The 20,041-nt window shown below is 44.9% G+C and overlaps 2 protein-coding genes across 2 annotated transcripts; both read right to left on the bottom strand.

Moving 5' to 3' along the window:
* Positions 1-391: 391 nt before the first annotated feature.
* On the bottom strand, positions 392-10,388 carry TMEM269 (transmembrane protein 269; the record flags this gene model as incomplete). The annotated part of the gene is given in 8 exon segments (XM_081144361.1): positions 392-528; positions 613-816; positions 1,438-1,581; positions 2,250-2,347; positions 6,434-6,572; positions 9,111-9,112; positions 9,114-9,208; positions 10,374-10,388. Coding segments are annotated over 8 exon segments (834 nt in total).
* A 3,883-nt stretch (positions 10,389-14,271) lies between these two features.
* Positions 14,272-19,993, bottom strand: LOC308560817 (uncharacterized protein C1orf50). The gene is made up of 5 exons (XM_081145144.1): positions 19,854-19,993; positions 19,619-19,734; positions 15,577-15,663; positions 14,926-15,057; positions 14,272-14,595 (listed from the first exon to the last, which is right to left on the bottom strand). The coding sequence occupies exons 1-5, from the start codon at positions 19,927-19,929 to the stop codon at positions 14,410-14,412; spliced, it is 597 nt and encodes a 198-aa protein (XP_081001270.1). The 5' UTR covers positions 19,930-19,993; the 3' UTR covers positions 14,272-14,409.
* Positions 19,994-20,041: the final 48 nt, after the last annotated feature.

The raw sequence follows: 20,041 nt of genomic DNA, 5'->3' as shown, positions 1-20,041 counted from the left end.
CCCTACCACTGGAGTAATTGCAATCTGCAGGGCCAAGGTGGCGGCTGTACCAATTCTGATGGGTTTCACTCCTTTCCAAGGGATTAACCTTAGTGCAGAAGGTCACCCAACTGGTAATAGAGCTGGAGCTCAAAGCTGGCCCAAATTAAGCTTGGAAAAAATTCTGTTCCATCGGACATGAACAACCATTGTCCTCAAGGGATTCAGATCCCTGAATAAGGGGAAGAAGGGAAGGCCACTGGCCCTACTGTGGGTTGTTCTGGTTCCAGGCAACATGCATCTATCACAAGCACAACACAGAAACAAGGAAAGATTTAGTGAGGATAAGGCAAGATTGGCCCAACAGGATGGCACAAACCCCACAGAGGCCAGCGAGAGTGGGTAGAGCTGTTTAGTTTCTTAGGTGCTGTTGCCTAAGACACACTGTCTTGCCCCATAGAGCATCTGGAAAGAAAATGTAGGAGAGCGACCACATCAGGCAGTAAAAAGCAGTTAGGGAGAATGGAGAAAAAAGCAGCATGATGACACCTGGAAGAAGAAGAAAATACACTCAGTTTTTATGAGTCTGTCTTACTTGTATTTCCCACCCTCTACTCTCTCATCCCCACTCACCTCCCAGATAAACTACTTTTTTCCAGTTCTCAGACTCTAGGATTTCGTCATGCGGGTAGTAGCTCTGGTCCATCATGAAGAGAATCATAAGTGAGGCCATGCAGAAGAGAATGAACGTGTTGCCTTTGGTCAGGAGGGAGGTGGAGGCCAGAACACAGGAGGCATAGGAGCAGGGTAGACCCTTGTGTGTGAGGGAAAGGCCTGCTGGAGAAAGATGGGGATTAGCTGCTTCCTGCGATTTCAAGGTATCTGCATGAAGCAAGGCCCTGTCCCTTTGGGTTTTCCCCATCCTTGGCTCCAAATCCCCTTAATCCCAGGACAGTGGCAGGCTGTAAATCATTTATTCACAGAGATGGTGCATGGGCTTTGCATTGATCACAAGGTAAAGCAGGCAGCTAGGACCACGTGTGCGCCTTGGCCCTCGGAAGCCTCCGTAGAAAGGTCCTCTGAGACCGAGTCTGCATCTGCACTCCCTGGCGTTGGGCTCTGAGGCAGTTGCCCTCGCTAGAGCTCGGTATCTCCATGGGTTTTAGGAAACTGGAGTACGACCTCTAGTTCTAGAGTCTGAATCCATGTGCTTCATCCAAACGTCACATAGTGAGAAAAAGGCACAGCTGGCCCAAGAACGGAGCCCCTTCCCCCAGAACAGGGCTCTGCCAATGCAGCCTGCAGTCCCCAGGGGGTCTGAGGCACAGAGGAAGGAAGGAAAAGGGACTTTACAAAAGGAAGGAGAGGAGTCAGTTACTGCACCCCAGGCATCTGGCGTCCAACAGCTCCTCCCCTCTGTGGTTCGCTCGCGTAGCCATAAGGCTGGGTTCTACTCACCAGCTGAATAAAAACACAGGCGGAAAGCAGCAGCTAACACATAGATGACGGCCAAGAACCCATTCAGAGGCCCATCCACACCGAGGAGCAGGGCTGAGGCCAGGCCAAAGGCGGTGAAGACAGCAAAATCATTCAGCTCAACTCCTGCTCCAGGAAGCCAACGTTAGAAGAACTTATACACCATGTACATTAGTCCCCTTTGGTGGGGATGCTGGAACAGTGACAAGCAAGGTCTGAGGTCCCAGAGGGCAACATCTATTCCCCTGGGGTGGCCTATAGATCAAAGACTGGTCTCCTTCTGGCTCTACCTTAGACTGACCCTGTGGCCTTAAGCAAGGCTTTCCCTGTGCAGGTCTTAGTTCCATCCTTTAACATGCAAGGGTTGGACTACAACTGGACACAAATTAATAAATGATGGAACCCTTTTTTCAAGGAAAATTTGACACAGAAATACTTTATCGTATTTTCAACCAGCTGCTCTGTTTGGAGTAATTTTTATTTCCTCTCTCCTCCACCATCACAACCACCACTCCCACTCCCAGTTCCTGGATCAGCCCTGAACAGGGATTCAGGGCAGACAAGGAAACTGAAAGCCAGGCCAAGGACAACCAGAGATCAATAAGTGAGCCAGCAAAGGAGCTAGATCTAGGCTGAGGGGCTCCAGCTCCGACTCTAGAGCTGCTTCTGCTATACTTGAGGGATGTGAACAGGACTGGTGACTGATAAAGGCCGGTCAATGTTAGAAGATGGAGGAGCTGACCTGACATGATGCTCCTAGCGTCAGGGATTAGGGGTCTGAGGCCTGGACTCACCCAATTTGGAGCAGATGTTGAGGTGTCTGGTGATTGCCCTGATTGCCATGTCTAATAGGAAGCTGATCAGAATCATCCAGGAGGCACAGTAGGATTTCCTAAAGTGTAGGCCAGCAGGCCCAAACAGGGCAGCTTTTTCATAGTCTTCACTAGACAACCATTCTACACACCTCCAGTGCACCAATACACCTCCTCCACTCGAACACATGCACAACCCTGCAAGTTCCTCACACACACATCCTTTCTTATATGCACTGCTTTACATACCACGCACACACACACACACACACACACACCCCTAGATTCCCTCCATACTTTCAACTGCAGTATTGAAGGGGTGCCCCAAACTCCCTAGGTAATCACTAAGGTCCCTTCCAACTCTAAATTTCAGACATATTCAATGGCCCAGGGGTCCTAGGTTCAGCCCAGTCTCTGCAACCATATTACTGTGAATTCTCAGATTAATCACTCCCCCCTTTCTCCAGGCCTCTGTTTCTCCATCTGTAAAATGAGGGGTTTGTGCCAAATGATTTCTTGAATACATATAGGCCTATTCAGATGATCTGTTTCTCCTACTGTGAGTCTTGATAGTTTAAGTCTTTTAAGGAATTGGCCCATTTCATATAGGCTATCAAATTTGTGTGCATAGAGTTGTTCATAATATTCTTTTATTATACTTTCAATGTCCATAGGATCAGTAGTGATGGCTCCTCTTATTTCTGATACAGTGGTACCTCGGTTTTCTGTGATCCGTTCCGGAAGCCCATTCAAGTTCTGAAAAGTTAAAAAACCGAGGGATCAACAGCCGACAGCTAGGCCTCAGGGTCTTGCTCTCAGCAGAAGCCCTGTGGCATGTTCGACTTCCGAGGCGGTTCGAAAACCGAAGCATTTACTTCCAGGTTTACAGTGTTCATAAACCGAAACGTTCATCAATGGAGACATTCAAAAGCCAAGGTACCACTGTGTTGGTAATTTGTGTCCTCTCTTTTTTTCTTGGTTAGCCTGGCTAGAGGCTTATCAATTTTATTGATCTTTTCAAACAACCAGCTTTTGGTTTTGTTGATTTTCTCTATTAATTTCTTATTTTCAATTTCATTGAGTTCTGCTCTCATTTTTATTATTTATTTTCTTCTCTTACTTTGGATTTAATTTGCTCTTCTTTTTCTAGCTCCCTAAGGTGGAAGCTCAGGTTATTGATTTTAGATCTTCCTTCTTTTCAATTTTTTCTAAGACTATTTTTTTTTTAGAGAAGTTTTAGGTTTGCAACAAAAATCAAGAAGAAAGTACAGAGATTTCCCATATTCTCCCTCCTCTCACATATGCATAGCCTCCCCCATTATCAACATCACTCACCAGAACGGTACATTCTGGCTCTTGCTACAAACCAAGGGTGAAACTACATTGATACATCATAATCAGCCAAAGTCCATAGTTTACCTTAGGGTTCACTCTTTGTGTTGTATGTTCAGTGGGTTTGGACAAAAGTATAATGACACATATCCATCATTATAATATCATATAGAGTATTTTCACTGTCCTAAAAATCCTCTGCATTCTACCTATTCATGCCCTCCCCAACCCCCAAACCCGTTTCTGGCAACCAGTGATCCTTTTTTTCTCTCCATATTTTCTTTTCCAGAACACATAGCTTTTCAGATTGGCTTCTTTCACTTAATAATATGCATTTAATTTTCCACCATGTTTTCTCATGGCTTGATAGTTCATTTCCTTTTAGCACTGAATAATGTTCCATTGTCTGGATGTAGCACCGTTTTTATCCACTCACCTAGTGAAGGACATCTTGGTTGCTTCCATGTTTCAGTAATTATGAGTAAAACACCATAAACATTCAAGCACAGGGTTTTGTGTGGATGTAGTTTTGAATTCATTTGAATAAATACCAAGGAATGTGAAACTGGTGCACTCATATGGTAAGAGTATGTTAGTTTATAAGAAACTGCCAAACTCTCTTCCAAAGTGGCGGTACCATTTGCATTCCCACCAACAATGAATGAGCGTTCCTGTTGCTCCACATCCTTGCCAGCATTTGCTGTTGTTAGTGTTCTGGATTCTGGCTATTATAGGTATGTAGTGGTATTTCACTGTTGTTTCAATTTACATTTCCCTGATGACATATGATGTTGAGCATCTTTTCATATGCTTATATGCAATCTGTATATGTTCTTTGGTGAGGTGTCTGTTAAGGTCTTTGGCTCTCTTTTAATTGGGTTATTTTCTTATTGTTGAGTTTTAAGCTTTGTATACTTTGGATTATAGTACCTTATCCAGTTTATCTTTTGCAAATATTTTCTCTCAGTCTGTGGGCTTGTCTTCTAATTCACTTTGCTTTCTTTTTTTTAATTCTCACCCAAGGATATGCTTTTATTGATTTTAGAAAGAGGAAGTAAGAGAGAGAGGGAGAGGGAGAGAAACATCGATGTGAGAAATATCGGTCAGCTGCCTCCTGTATGTGCCCCAACCTGGGATCAAACCCAAAACCTAGGTATGTGCCCCGACTGGGAATCAAACCTGCAACCTTTTGCTGTATGGGATGATGCTACAACCAACTGAGCCACGGGCAGACCTGTCTTCTAAATCTCTTGATGTAGTCTGTTACAGATTTCTCTTCTAGTATATGCATTTAACACTGTAAGTACTGCTTTCACTGCATTTCACAAACTTTGGTAAGTTGTATTTTCATTTTCTTTTAGTTAAAAATATTTTTAAGTTTCTCTTGAGACTTCATCTTTTATTCATATATTATTTAGAACTGTGCTGTTTAACCTCTTTGTATTTGGGGATTTTCTTGTTATCTTCCTGTTATTGACTTCTGGTTGAATTCCATGTGGTCTGAGAGCATACTTTATCTGATTTCTATTCTTTTAAATTTGTTAAGGTGTGTCTTATAGCCCAGAATGTGGTCCATCTTGGTGTGCTTGAGAAGAATGTGTATTCTGCTGTTGTTGAAGTAGTCTATAAATATTAATTAGACCCAGTTGATTGACGGTGCTGTCCAGTTCAACTATACCCTTACTGATTTTCTGCCTGCTGGCTCTGTTAATTACTGATAGAGGGGTGTTGAGATATCCAACTCTGATAGTAGATTCATCAATTTCTCCTTGCAGTTGTATCAGTTTTTGTCCAATGTATTTTGATGCTGTAAATGACTCCCAAGAGCTCTTTCAGATCCTACCTTTGAGGATTCTATGCTTCTGTCCAACACATGCTCCCAGACCCCTCTGAAAGCAGCCACCACAGTCTCCAGCAAACCTGCCATAGGTGGCCATTCCCAAATCTACACTCTGATTGCGACGCTTGGGTGGCCCAGCAGAAGCAAACAGAAAGCCTGACCCCAGACCTCAGCTGTCCCCAAACAACCTCAGCATTTCCTTTGTTTATACCTGTACCTATGTATTTAAAGGGAACTGGGCCCACCATAATGGCATAAAAACTACACTTCCCAGAAGATTAGGCTAAAATAAAGATTCTCTGCTGCAGTTGTGCTTCACTTTATGAGACTCCAAAAACCCAGACTTAGAGAATCATAAAATTTTCAAACTGGGAGAGAACTTAAATATCATGAGACTCAGATCCAGAGAAGTCACCTGCTGATGGTTATAGAGATTCAAACAGGTTAGGAAGACATTATTTGCATTATAAAGGATTTATCTATAAACAGCCAATTTGCCAAGGCATTGAAATATGACTCAATTTACAAAAACATCATTTGCTTATAACTTTTTGAGGCCCATATACGTGTCTCAGGTTTTCCAGAGCAGTGCTAATTTTAAAAATTCCACCATATCATGTGTTCTTATTTGAGAATCAAAAAATTTGAATGGTAGCCTGCCTACCCAAGGATTGTTTAAAGGCTACCAAAGCAGAACCTCCAGATTTTCTCAGAGAACCATTCTAGTCTGCCATAACTGGAAGGAACTATAGAGATCATAGTGTGAGCTCCTTGTTTTAAAGATGGAGAAACTGAGGCTCAGGGATGTGACCTAGCCAAGGTCACATACTAGGTTGGTGGTAGAAATGAAGCTAGAATCTTGGCTCCTTGACTCCCAACCCACTACACTTTCTCCTGCCTCCATTTGATCTCCATGTCTCAGTGCCTGGCCCTCTAGATTCCCCCCTTCTTTCCTCATGCCCTTGGCTAAGACCTTGCTGGGCCCCAGACCTACTTGCAGAAGCTGCAGAAGATGGAGAAGAGTCCCAGGATCATGTTGGCCAGGGACAAGGCATTGGCAACATCTTTCCAGGAAAATTCATTCATCTGGGGGTTACTCTGGTCTTTGGTCAGGAAGAAACCGGTGCACTGACCTGGGGCCCAGAGAGAGGGGTAAGGGATTCCTAAGGTCAAAGAGTCCCAAAAGAGGCTCCTAAGAACCAGGTAGCTACTGTTCCCCTAAATTTCATTTCAGAACTTTACCCTCTAAACACTGTTTCACTGGCTGGAATGAGGCAGACAGGAGGTAGATGGGGGAGACCCAGGAAGTAAAGACAAAGGTGCGAAGCTGAGTGTCTTGGGAAAACCAATAGCAAAGCGAGTGAACCAGCACAACGTAGTCTCCATGCCTCTCTGACTACACCCCTTGCCCCATAGCACAAACCTCCCTCCAGCCATATGTTGACCCTCCTGGCACCCCCATGATGCAGGATACAAAAGTATGGACCCTTCCCCCCTTCTGAGGGACCAGCCTTTTGTCATTGAGCTCTTTGTCATAGATGAGACCTTTTTTTTTTTAATTACAAAGCTACTTTCAATGCTTTGAGGTGAGCCGGGCAGGAATGAAAAGCACTGAAAAGGGGTAACACCCTCACCCCAGGAGTGACCCTGGGGGGGGGGGGAAGAGGCTACCTGAGGGGAAAGAAGCACAACAGGGACCTGTTGCAGACTTAGGCTCCCCGATCCCGCAGGCGCAGGCCAGGCTCACACCCTCAGGACGAGCTGCGGCTGAGCTGCCTCAAGGTCCTGGTTCTGACAGGCCCTAACCAGAACAGCAGGCCCAGCTCCAACCAGAACAGCAGGCCCAGCTCCAACCAGAACAGCAGGCCCAGCTCCAACAGGGGAAGGAAGAGATGAGAAACAACCAACTAAAATTGAGTGTGTCAGCATAAAATAGTTCACCAGGCACTTTTCACTGTGTGCTCTCTTCTGATCCTGATGACTTTGGGAAACGTGCCATAATTCCCCCCCATTCGATCCTCACTCAGTTTGGAGGTGAGGAAGCTGAGACTCTGCCTCCACTCAATGTCTCTACAATCCCAGACCCTGCTGGTCTGGGCAAGAGCTAAGACAATCACGGTCGTTTTCCATAAACCCTTCCACCAAGAAGTCAGAGGCTGGGACTTGAATGAACTTCAGGGCTGGGAGTTTATCAGGGTAGTGCTGTGGGCTCACTGCTCCCCCAGGCCAGCCTTTCACCAAAGGGTGTCAGTGACCACAGTACCAAAGCCACTGGGACTTCTCAGACCTTCTCATGCCAGGGCCACTCAAAATCCAAGACAGGAAGCAATGTGAGCCAGAGAAATATAGGAGGAGAGGGGGGCAAAGGACTGGCTGCACACTCCCTCGCCATGAACCCCTCCATCCTGGTCTCTCCTGGGCCTCAAGGCTGACCCCAGCAAACCAGACACCTCTATCCCAGTCTAGCCCACTGTTGCCTGGAAGAGCAGCATCCCAGCATCTCTGCCTCTCAGTGGCAGTCATCAGGTGCCTGGGGTATGCTTGCCAATTATCAGACACACCTCATCTATACTAGTTCACTGTTTTTTAAAATTAATGATCAATTATCTACTATGTTATCTCTGTCATTCACAAAGCAATTTCACCTCTGTGGTTTCCTTTGGCCCTATGAGTTCTACCAGGTAAGGATCACTATCCCTACTTGCCAAGTAAGGCAGAGAAGTCTCAGAGAGGGGAAGAACCTTGCTCAAGGTCACTGACACCCCTTGGAAGTGGCAGATTAAAACTTAAAACTTCTGTAAGTTTCCTCTGTATTCTGCTGTCTACAAACCATCAGGACCAAGCATTGTATTCACTGTAAACTCAGACTGAGCTAGGGGCTGGGGAAAATCCTTGGTCCCCTGTCCAGAAAAATAAGACTGATGCATGCATGTGGAGACTTACTCTGTCCCTTGTAGTACCTCATCTGACAGATCGGGAAACTGAGGTTTCGAGATAGTTAAGCAACTTATCCCAGTAAATGGTGGAGCTAGGTTTTGAATCAGGTCTCCTCCTTCCCAATTCAATGCTATTTTTAGCATAATGCACAGGTCCCAGGTGTAAAAGAATGTGGACTTGAGAGTAAGGGCTGTGGAAATCCAGAGGAAAAAAGGAACAATCCATTCATTCAGCAAACATTTAGTAGTGAGCAAGATGTGGTGCCTGGTTCTTGGGACACAGAGAAGATTAAGACCTGGTCTCATCTCTCAAGGAACTCAGTCTAGTGGAAGACTTCAACCCTGCACAGAAGTGATCGGGATGCCGAGGCAGCATAAAAGAAGAGGCCGGCATGTTGAGGGGCTTAGAGGTTTCTCAGGAGGAAGTCATAAATGAGGCATTGCACAGCAGTGGCCTGTAGAACTAGATCGTGTCACTCCCTAGCTTCTTGGAAGCCATCAGTGGCTCCCCAGTGCCCTCAGGATGGAATCCAACTCCTTCATTTGGTATACAAGCCTTTCATAATGAGTCACTGCTCACCTCTCAGCTTCTACTCCCTACTACCCTTTATCCCTTCCCTGGCCCTCCCTCTGGTCTTGGGTTGGGTGGTGTCCTCTTTGGGAAGCCAGGCATCCCACCCCACCCAGAATCAGTGAGGTGCTCCTCCTCTGTACTGCCACATCTCCTTGTGTCACCGCGACACCTGGCACTCTGTATTGGCATTGCCTATCTTGTCTTCCTCCTGTACCACAGGGAAAGTGTGGACCAAGGTTCCCTGTGCCCACCCTGAGGCCTGACAACAGAACCTGTTCAGTGACTATTAAATTAACAGAGTTCGTCACTCTGATGCTTCCCCGAGATCTTCTCACTGCACCAAATCACAGCTCTCCCCGTGTCAAAGCCTGGTCGGTTTGTCCTTCAAGAAGCCTCCTCAAACGAACTCTCAACAATCCAGCCCCTTCACCACAAACGACATCTACCCAACGCTTATGATCTTCCATTTACTCATTTAAAAATATGTATTTGCTGAGGCCTGCTCTGTGCCAGGCATGTGTGTTCTGGGGATGGAGAGAACGTGACCCAGGCTGCACCCTCAGGAAGCTTGGAGTCTGGTAGGGGAGGCAGACATGCGAATGGAAAGAAGGCAGCGTGGTGTTAGGCTGGACGGGGGATAGCCAGTTGCTGCAGATGCAAAGGCAAAGAGGCTGAGTCTGGGGGAAGGTTTCACAAACGTGCTATTTGTGGAGGCTCTTTAAGGATGAACAAAGGAAGGGCCTTCTTGGCAAAGGAAATCGGAGGTGTGAAATTGCAATGAGGAGGCTGGGACCCCCGGAGGGGAGAGAGGCGCGGCTGGAGGCCAGTCAGCAGGGAGGCCACAGCTGTGACACCCCACCTCTGTGGCCTTGAATTGCAGCCTGTGCGCGGGCTGTGATGGTTAGTAAGGGGGTGTCTTGGTCAGATAGGGGTTGAGAATGGAGGGTGGTCCGAAGAGTAGAAACGACAGAAAAGAAAACCAGCCGTGGCACTGCAGAGGAGATGTGAGCGGGCAGAATTGCTGGAGGTTTCTCAGGGAAGGAAAGGAACGGCCAAGCCGGTTCCTCGCCTGGAAACCCCGGGGGCGGGGCGCAGCCCAGAGTGGGCAGCTCCAGGCGGAGTGGTCCGCGGGGGCCCAGCTGCCCGGGGACTCAGGGCACCGCCCTCCCTCCTCTCCTCCCGCCCTCGAGGCCCACGTCCCCCAGCAGAGCCGGCATCTCCCGAGCTGGTCCCCCTGGTTTGGGGACACCGGCGCTCCCCTCCCCACTGCTCCAGTTCAGTCCATGCTCCACTCGAGGAGGACCACGCGTGTGGAAAGACGCAAGAGATGGAGCCGGGGCTGGGTGCCTGCACTTCAGGACAACTCCTTCCCCCGGGAGCCTGGTCACTGACAGCCCTGCGGGGAGGGACCTGCGCCCACTCACCTGGGAACAGGACATCCCTAGATGGCGTGGGGGCTGCACTCCCTCCCTGCTCCCGGCAGCGGAGGGGGACAGGCCCAGGCAATGCGCAAGTGGCACAGGCCCCAAGCCTCTTAGCCCCGGCTCTTAGCTCACAATCGCCAAGAGGCAGGGGAGGGGCTGCCGGCTTCAGCTGGTGAAAGCGGGGCCTCAATTTGCGGGGAAGCCCTGGGCCTTGGGGTGGGCCTGGTGCGGCTTGGAGGGATCTGACGGGAGGGGACTAGTGTCCACCACAGCCAGCGTGGGGAGGCTTGGCGGACCGAGGGACCAGCATGCATGGTGCTTGGGACGCCAACTGGAAGGGAGTTGGGAAGATACCGCTGTAAAGGCCATGCTGGGGTCCAGACGGTGAAGCCCCTAGAATGTAAGCTCCGCGTGGGGCCCTGGTGTATCTTTGTGCCTATGAGAACGATTAGGCATATGTAAGTCCCTCCACCCCCACCCCACCCCACCCCAAATTTGTTGAATGAATGACAAGCTGAGTAATTTACACTCAGTCCTGAAAATAGTAAGTTTTCAGTAGCAAAGTGACAGGGTCAGGCTGGCTTAGAAAGATTACTCTGGCATCGTGTGGAGGAAGGCCCTGTAATACTGGTGAGAGGCAAAGCGGTGGCTGGAGCAACGCTGTATTGTTGGTCAGCAACGGAAGGGAATGGGAAGTGGCTAGACTAGGAGCCCCGGTGAGATGGAATCCCCAGGAGGGAGGGGGAGGAGGTAAGAGCCTCCCCAAGGTGTCTAGATTTGGCCCCTGGATGAATAGTGTGCCACAGAAATTAATTTGTTAGGACTGGGTAGGACCCCAGGCACCAGTTCCAACACCAGCCACACTTCTCCCACCTACCCTAAAGCTAAGTTACAGAAGCATATGCAACGAGAAGGGGAGGAGCTAGGAGCTCAAGTGACACTTTGCTTCTCACAACCTGGAGGGGAAAGAACAGTACAGGATCTAGTGTGTCCTGAGTGGCTACTAGCCCAGGGCACTGTGCTCAGTGCTTTACAGACATTACCATCATCTTCTGGATTTTCTCAAATGCCCCTGAGGTATTAGCATTCCAGGTCTCTGGGGGAGGAAATAGGGGATCCGTTGGTTTTATCGGTTACACCATTAATAATCAGTGAAGCTGAGACCTGAACACGGTCTGACACGAAAGTCAGATCTAATGTGTCTGAGAAACTAAAAGAAAGACCCAGGATGGAGGCAACTAAAGGCGTGCTCCAAGTCCAAGCCAAGGGTCAGGTTGGCTTCTATCACTTGTGTTTCTCTTAATTTGTCCATGTCTTGTGGACCATTAAAGTGGTAAATTAAAAACTGTAATATACTGGTTATAATACTGGCTTTAACTTTTAACCACATTATATCCCAGCTCTAATACTCAGCAGAAGTGTAAATTTGAACAAGTTACTTTGTTTTCCTGAACCTATATTCTAATCTGTAAAATGAAATTATATGAGGTGCTTAGCACAGAGTAAAAGCTCAGTTATTACTATTACATGATCATGCATTTGTTAGCCTGGACTTCCCCAAGGCTTCCTTCAGCAGAGGGAGAAAAGCAGGAGTAGCTAAGAAAGCCCCTCTTCCCTATCTGCCAGAAGCTTCTAGCTCCCTCCCATTCTGGATTTCACAGGAAATGAAGGACAAGAACAGTCAGGTTAAACTACCTATACTTGTGATATATGGCAGCCACTAGCCACATCTGGCTCTTGAGCACTTAGAACATGGCTAGTCCAAATTGAGACATGCTGTATGTGCAAAATACACACCAGAGTTTGAATACTCTATTTAAAAATTTTTTTTAAATAACTAATACTTTTTAGTATTATCTGTTGAAATACTAGTATTTTTCATATACTGGGTTAGATGAAATATATTATTAAAGTTAATTTCATCTGTTTCTTTTTATCTTTTTAATGTAGCTACTAAAAATTTTAAAACCACACGTGGCTCACATTATATTTCTACTAGCTTCATTGACTGTGAGACCCTTTGCAGGATATAAGTAAGTGCAGAGCTCCAGATGTCTACCCATTCATCCATTCATTATGGGAGTGTTTGTTATGTGCCAGGCACTATTTTAGGTGCTAGGGATATACAGTTAACAAGTCAGACACCGTTTCTGTCCTACGGGGAAAGGCAACTAAGGTCTGGACGTGATAAGGGCCATGGAAAACAAAGCAGAGTCAGAAGTGATTTTGACATGAGAGTTGGTATTTCTGATAGGGTCATCAGTGAAGTGGTATTTGAGCAGGACCTAAATGATGAGAAGATGAAAACCATGCAAAGTCTTGGGGGATAGTCCAGGCAGACGGAACAGCAAATGTAAAGGGTCTAAAGCAGGAACAAGCTTGATGTGTTAGAATAGGAAGGTTAGCAGGAACACGGTGAGTACTGAGAGTACCCTGGCAAGAAGTTTGGATTTTATTCTAAGTGTAATGAGAAATTATTGGGTTATTTTTATATAGAGGTGTTGTGACTTGCTTTATAATTTTAAAAAATGATGCTGACAGTCTGTGGAGCCAGAATGAAGGAGGGTGAGAATAGAGGGGGGTAGCCAAGTTAGGAGGCTACTACCTTAGTCCAGGCTAGAAATGCTGGTGTTGTGGACTAAAGGGGTAGTGGTGCAGGGGGGCTGAAGCAGTCAGATCTGGGATGTATTTTAAAGACAGAGCTAAGATGACTTGCTGAGTGGTGTGGGAAGAAAAAATGAAATCAGGGATGACTTAGATTTTTGGCCTTGACAACAATGTGAGATAGGTGCTAATGGAAATATGCAGAGAAACTTGATGATGAAACAGGTTTTTGGGTAGAACTCAAGACTCATTTTGGATATGGTTAAGTTTGTAATGACTTCAAGTAAACAAGTCTGCATGAAACTTGAGGGACATATTGGGGCTGGATATGTATGTGAGTCAGCAGCATATGATGGTATTTAAAGCCAAGGGAATGGATTATATCACCTAGTACAGAGAAAGTAAAGAGGGCCAAGGGCTTGGCCCAGAGCGGATCAAAATGTGTCAAGGAGCCTGAAAAGGTGCAATTGGTGAAATAGGAGAAAAGCAGATGGTGATTCCAAAACAAAATGAAGAAAAAATCTTTCAAGCAGGGATTGGACAACTGAATCAAATGCTGCTTAAGACTACAGAAGTCTAATTGCTCCAGGCACTTAGAAGCTCCTTCCTTCTGAGCTCTGGCTCCTTAATAAATGCTATCTTGTGAAGGGGAGGGGTGCTCAATTGCTTATGAGTTATGTGACCCTAGGTAAGATCAAGCTGAATTTTGCAGAATGGACTGGAAAGGGGATAGAAGAAAGTTGCCATGCTGGGGACACCCATGTGGCAAGGAACTAAGGGCAGCCTCTGTGAGTTTATAGGCTGACCCTCCCCAAACCTCACCGTTGCTGCTTCCTCATTCCCCAGTCACTCCAGCTAGGCAGAAAGAGCGGAGACAGCAAGCCAAACCTCACCAGTAGCGCAGAAATATCAGAATCATAGTCTCCAGTGTAGCCAAGCCAAGTTGCTTACCGCCCTCCATTACCCAACAATCTTGTTCCCTGATGAATTTGAAGGTCAATTGCACCAACAGTTAAGTAGCCTAAACTTAATCTTAAAGACTAATTACCAAAAAAATTAAAAATGGTCCCCTCAGCAAATCCTTACCAACATTTTTATGGCAAGAAACTCTTCTTTAATGCTCTGACTTAGGAGGAGAACAGAGGGAGACAAAGGAGAAGGAAAGTACACTGGCCAGGATGCCGAAACTATCTGGTTGGGTATCTGTGACCCAGAGAGGATCCCCCAAAAGACTAATGTGATTCATTACCATCCCAACTAAAACTAATAATGACAGCATTACAATCACACAGGGTCTCCTTCCAAGAAGTTCATGATTCACCTACACATCATCAATTCTCATGCCATCTCCCATCAAGGCAGAGAATGGGGGCAACAAGGAGGCAAGGAGGTGACAGTCCTTGCCGTGAGAGCTGTTTGTCAGAGTCCATTCTCAGTGAGTCAGTCCCTGGAAGTTGGGCTCAGGCCTTGGAGGCAGGGCCACTGGCTGGCTTAGCAACTTGTCCACTATGCTTATTTGAGCATCTTGCTTCTTAATGTCCTCAAACGGAGTCCAGGACAAGTCATGCTGTAGTTTGTAGGCACCAAGGAAGTCATGTGGACAACTCGTTCCCCATTCCTACAGAAGGAAAAGTAGTCAGTTCTGATTAGGGTAAGATGTAAAGACATTTCCTAATTATGCCACAAATTTCTTTTTTGGCTTTTCACTTCAGCCCAGTCAGAATCATCCTGGAAAGCATTACATTATACATCAGATTCCTCCCTTAACAAGATAATGGCTGTGAAATAATTTAAGCACATGTATGTTTTTCAGAGTCATATCTGGGCTCACACCATCTCCCATTTTCTGGGATACCATTTCCCCACCTCTATGCCTACATTTTCACACACACACCAAGAATTTCTCAAAGACTAGAGTAGATTTTTGTGCAACAATAAATGTCCTTACCTTTGGAGAAATAATAGAAAAATACTGCTGACCACTCTCCCGCTTATAAAGGTAGTAAATGTTGCCAGGCTTTTTCACTATATTACAAGCTACATGGTGCAAGTCAGCATCTCTGCGAGCATCTTCCAATACCTAAGAACCACAGAGAGATAACAATTTAGGTATTGGAGGTAACAGGCAATCATATTCAGTGATCATCCCAATTAAAATCTAGAAACTGTTCAATGTTTATGATCTTGCTTCCTCCCCCCTAGCAATAAATCACTGCTGGGATCCGGATGATTCTGCAGAGACAAAGATTAGACTATAATTACTATGCTGTAAATATTCCTTTAGAAGAAATATATTCCAAAATGCTAAGCATTACTGGCTTTGAGTGGCTTTTACATTTCTTTCCTACTTTCCTGTATTAAGTACATTACTTTTATAATTGAAAACATACTTTCCCCTCAAAATGCTTTACCTCACTGAACTTTCTCCTAGTGAAAAACACTTAGCTTATACTTAACCTCTTGGGCTTATTTTATTTTGCTTAATACCTCTGTATTTCTAGAAGGTACTAAAGACAAGCTACAATGATTACAAGCAAGTTCAATCAATCCTATGAACTAAATGAAGAAAATGAAGGCCTGCCTAAAAGCCATGACTTACCTTCCTGGCCTGTTCTTGCAAATGTTGGATTTGCTCAGCGATCACTGTCAGCTTGTTGGTGGCATTTGCTCGGACAAATTCATCAGCCTAAAGGTGAAAGAAAACTGAACTGTGGGTCGAAAAAGGATCAGACTTCTGAGATGTTCTTATTTAGATCCCATTATGAAGAGTTATGTCAACATCTTTGCTTATGCCTAAAATATTCATTCTTCCCATCCTCACCATTCCATGAATTCCCATTCACCTCAAAGCCCAGCTCAAAAAGCACTGCTAATGAGAAGCCAACCCTGACATGACCCCACACCGCAGAATTAAGTGCTCTTTCGTTTCTACTTCCCATAGCTTTCTACCCTTCTCACTCTATGTTCCAGTCACACTGAACTTCTTCTGTCCAATATACCCTGTTCTTTCTTGCTACCAAATATACTGAATATGCCCTCTCCTCCATCTAAAACATTTACCCCCTTGCTCTTTGCCTGACTAACCCCACTTCAGTTCTCCATTGATTTTCTCATGTTTAAACATTTCTGAAATCAGGATGGGTTTTACAATGAAAATCCAAAGACACTTGTGATATGGCTCTTACCACCTGCTATATAAGAATCTAGCTATATACAGACAAGGTATCTGTTAATATGAACAATCACTTCAGTTAAGCTTATATTTACATCCATAATTGTTACTTAAAATGTATTTTAAAAGATTTCACTATAGTGTAGACCTGAAACAAAGTTATAATGTACATGTAAGACTGCCTGTCATGTCCTAGAAAATGCAGCTGAAGGAAAGGGAAATCGCTTAAAATAAATCAAATAAATTTGAAAGCTAGGGGAGATGGTGTGACCAATTGATGTATTAGAAAGGATTATCACTCAGTCATCAGATCTGTCAAAAACTTTCAGCTTACTCAGAAAAGCTGATTAATTTCCAGTGGTATACAACTGAGTTAAGGAAAAGAAATTAGGAGGCTAAACTCGAACTAAAAAATAACAATTTGCTGGTTAGGTGAGGGAGCTTAAGGTAAGTCAGGTATAAGCCAGTGTTATGAGTGAACAGAAACAACTAAGTTGAGTCAATCATTTATCTGTTCCACAAATATATATTTAGCAACTTCTGTGTGTCAGACATCATGCTGGCACTGGATGCATTGGCAAGCATGAGAGAGAAGTCCCTGCCTTTGTCAAGATTACAATCTAATGCAACTGTCACTAATATAAAGCAAGTTGCATATGTAACTTTAAATTTTCTTGTAGCAGTGCTAAAAGTAAAAATAACTAAACTTAATTCTAATAATGTATTTTATTTAACCCAATATATCAAAAGCATTATCATTTCAACACGTAATTAATATTTTTAAAATTGTTAATAAGATAGTTTACATTTCATATTAAGTGTGTATTTTATACTCATAGCACCTATCAATTTGGATGCTAAATTTTCATTGGAAATACTTGATCTATATTTAAACTTCATAAAATTTACAGCTGAGCTGATTCACATGCTCATGTTACAAATATACTTAAAAGTTTCCAATAATTATCAGGTTTTTAAATTTAAGTTAATTAAAATTACATAAAATTTAAAATTCAGTTTCTCAGTTGCAATAACCACACATTCTAAGTGCTCAACAGCCATTATGTAGCTAGTAGCTACCATATTATAAAGCACAGCCTTAGTGAGTAATACAGATGTCAAAAAGAAAGATAATTAAAGAATATTATATATACTTGGAATAATGATACACTATATGAAGGAAACAGCCATAATTGTGTGGTAGAAGCAGATCAAAGAAAACAAATGAAGTAAGTGGTTTAAGACCAGGGAGTGGAGAGGACTGCAGGAACTGGAATGCCTGTGTAGAGGCACTCATTAATATTACTGTCATTTAGAAGGCTAAGTTATAGCCTTCTGTAGCAGAAGGGCTCACTGATGATGTGTCACTGACTTGGGTCTGAATGAAAGGAAAGGGCCAGCCATGCAAAGAACTGGAGAAGCTTCCAGGCATTTCTGAAGCCAAAGCAGCTGAAGAGTAGTTGCGGGGGGCAGGGAGGGCTGTTTAGAGAGAAGAGGGACCAGATCAGGGCCTATGGCAAAAGAATTTTCATTTTGTTCCAAGGACAATGAAGCATCTTATGGCCAATGACAGAGTATGGTTTCTAGAACTAAAGTAGTTCATTTTTCTTAAGGTGGTGGCAGGAAATCTGTTCCTTGTAAACATAAGTGCCTAATTAAAACAGAAAAGAGTACCTATAATTACTAAGTACAAACTCTATCATTCTGAGGCTCTCTACATATATTATAATTTAATTCTCATAACACCTTGTGAAGTTGGATATATTGACTTCACTTTCTCATTTTAGGAATTAGATTTACAAAGGTAAAGCAACCTGTCCAAGGTTTCACAGCTAATAAACAGCAGTTGAAGATCTGAACACAGATCAGTCTGATTACAAATTTCAGAGCTTTCTGAACACACATTAGTACGTAAAAGGCACGTCAGAGGTCAGTCCTGCTGGAAAGTACATTTCAGTACACAGGCAGTAAATATGCCTTGATTCAATTTGTTTGTCTCTAGTGTTTTTGTTTAGGCTTCTCAAACATTGATAATATCAGGGAAATGGAGGCAGCACAATAATGCATTCTCTGTATTTCACTAGATTATAAACTGAAGAACAAAAACTGTGTTCCTTCTTTCTTTGTTTCAGGCCATTGTAATAAACATGATGGTTACTCAGTAACCCATGAAAATGTTTGCCTAAAATTTGGCCCTGGAAACCTCCCTTCCAATAAGAGTGATCTGATTAAACAGACACATGACATTCTTCTAATCCAAAAAAGTTATACTTTGCTCCCTACCTCTCTAGAAAAGAGAAGGCACAAGGTTTGAATCAAAGAAACTTTCCAAAATATTTGAATCTTAATTTAAAAAAACCAAAAAGCTGAAGTACAGAGATGTACACGTGAGGGAATTTGTGCACATTATTTATTAAATATTTTTGAGCTAAACAAAGGCCTTTGTATATAACCAAGGCCAAATGTGATAATGTATACAAGGTTAAGTGGATATCATAAGCTTTATTATTATTTTTAAACCTCACCTGAGGATTTGTTTTTATTGATCTTAGAGAGGAAGGGAGAAAGAGCCAACGGTTGCCTCCTGTCCTTGCTCCACCTGGAGGTCAAACATGCAACCTTTTGGTGTAGAGGACCATGCTCCAACCAACTGAGCCATCCAGCCCGGAAACATCATAAACTTTAAAGCAGCAGGGCCCAGCACAAATTGAAGAGGTTCTACAACTGAAGTCTTGGTAAGAGATTAGACAGAGTTTGGTTTTTCAGAGCTTTAGATCTAGGCACTGTCCTAGTTCAAACTCTGCATTTTATAAAGCTGAGGTCACAGCTAATTTGCCTCAAGTCACAGTGCAAGTAAATATCAAAAGTGGGATTAAAACTCATGTGTCCAAATCCCAGTGCTTTTTCTGTTATTTCACATTTCCTCCTTATTTTCCTTCTTTTAGCAATCGATGTCTAAGCACTGGGCTTGTCCAATACTGTGTCCAATGAACGAGGACAGATCACAGAGCCCTTGCCCTTCCAGATGTTGAGTTCTAAAAGCTCTCAGGTCACAGATAAAGATAGTATGGGGAACAGTTTTAAATGGACTATGCACCCCTGCAGAATCTGAGTCAGGGTGTTCTTGAAACTTCCTCGGAAACTTCTCTTCACGTGTCAAATGAGCACTTCTGTACTTAGGGCAGCCCTAAGGGCCAAAGGAAATAATACTGACAGTGCTGTGCACGCCTTCCCACGGAGGGAGAGCACGGCACTCAAGTTGCAGCTGAAAGAGGCCGTGGTCTCAGATCAGAGTCCGAGTCAGGCCACTGACTCGCAATGACAATGAGTTTTTCAGTTTTTCCCGTGTGTCTAATGGAGACATGAACAAATGCTACCCCACGCTAAGCGGCTGTGAGGTCCGAGACGTAAGACGCAGGCCCAAAGTGAACGAACACGGTTATTTACTTCCCCAGCCGCGCCTCCTCACCTTCTGCACCTGCTCTGCGAGCGCCACGAGGTCTAAGGGGTCCCCGGCCCGGTGGGTGTGGTAGGGGCTCACTAGGGCCAGGCCGCCGGGGGTCGGGGTGAGCTCCACCAGGGCTCCTGTGACACACACCCAGGAACACAGGCCGTGAGCGCCCGCCCTCGGCCTCCCGCGGAGCCCGGCAGACTAGCTGCCCCGTGAGGGCCTCTTTTCCCCTTCCGACTCCCGCCCCGCGTACCTCCCCGATCTGTCGCCGACTGAACTTGGTTTTCAGGGACTCCCTCAGTCTGCCCCGGCGCTGCAGTGTCTTCCATGACAGCGCCTCACCTTCCGCACCACGTAGCCGGCCGGCGGCGAGAGAGAGCGCGCACAAAGGCCCATGGGCGGAGCTTCCGTGTTCCCTGGCCAATGGGCGTCAGAGCTGGG

Source organism: Miniopterus schreibersii (assembly GCF_964146895.1).
Source record: "Miniopterus schreibersii genome assembly, chromosome: 8".
In the NCBI taxonomy this organism is placed as follows: Eukaryota; Metazoa; Chordata; class Mammalia; order Chiroptera; family Miniopteridae; genus Miniopterus; species Miniopterus schreibersii.
Note: the sequence above shows the minus strand (reverse complement) of the source record. Positions and strands in the feature narration are given on the sequence as shown.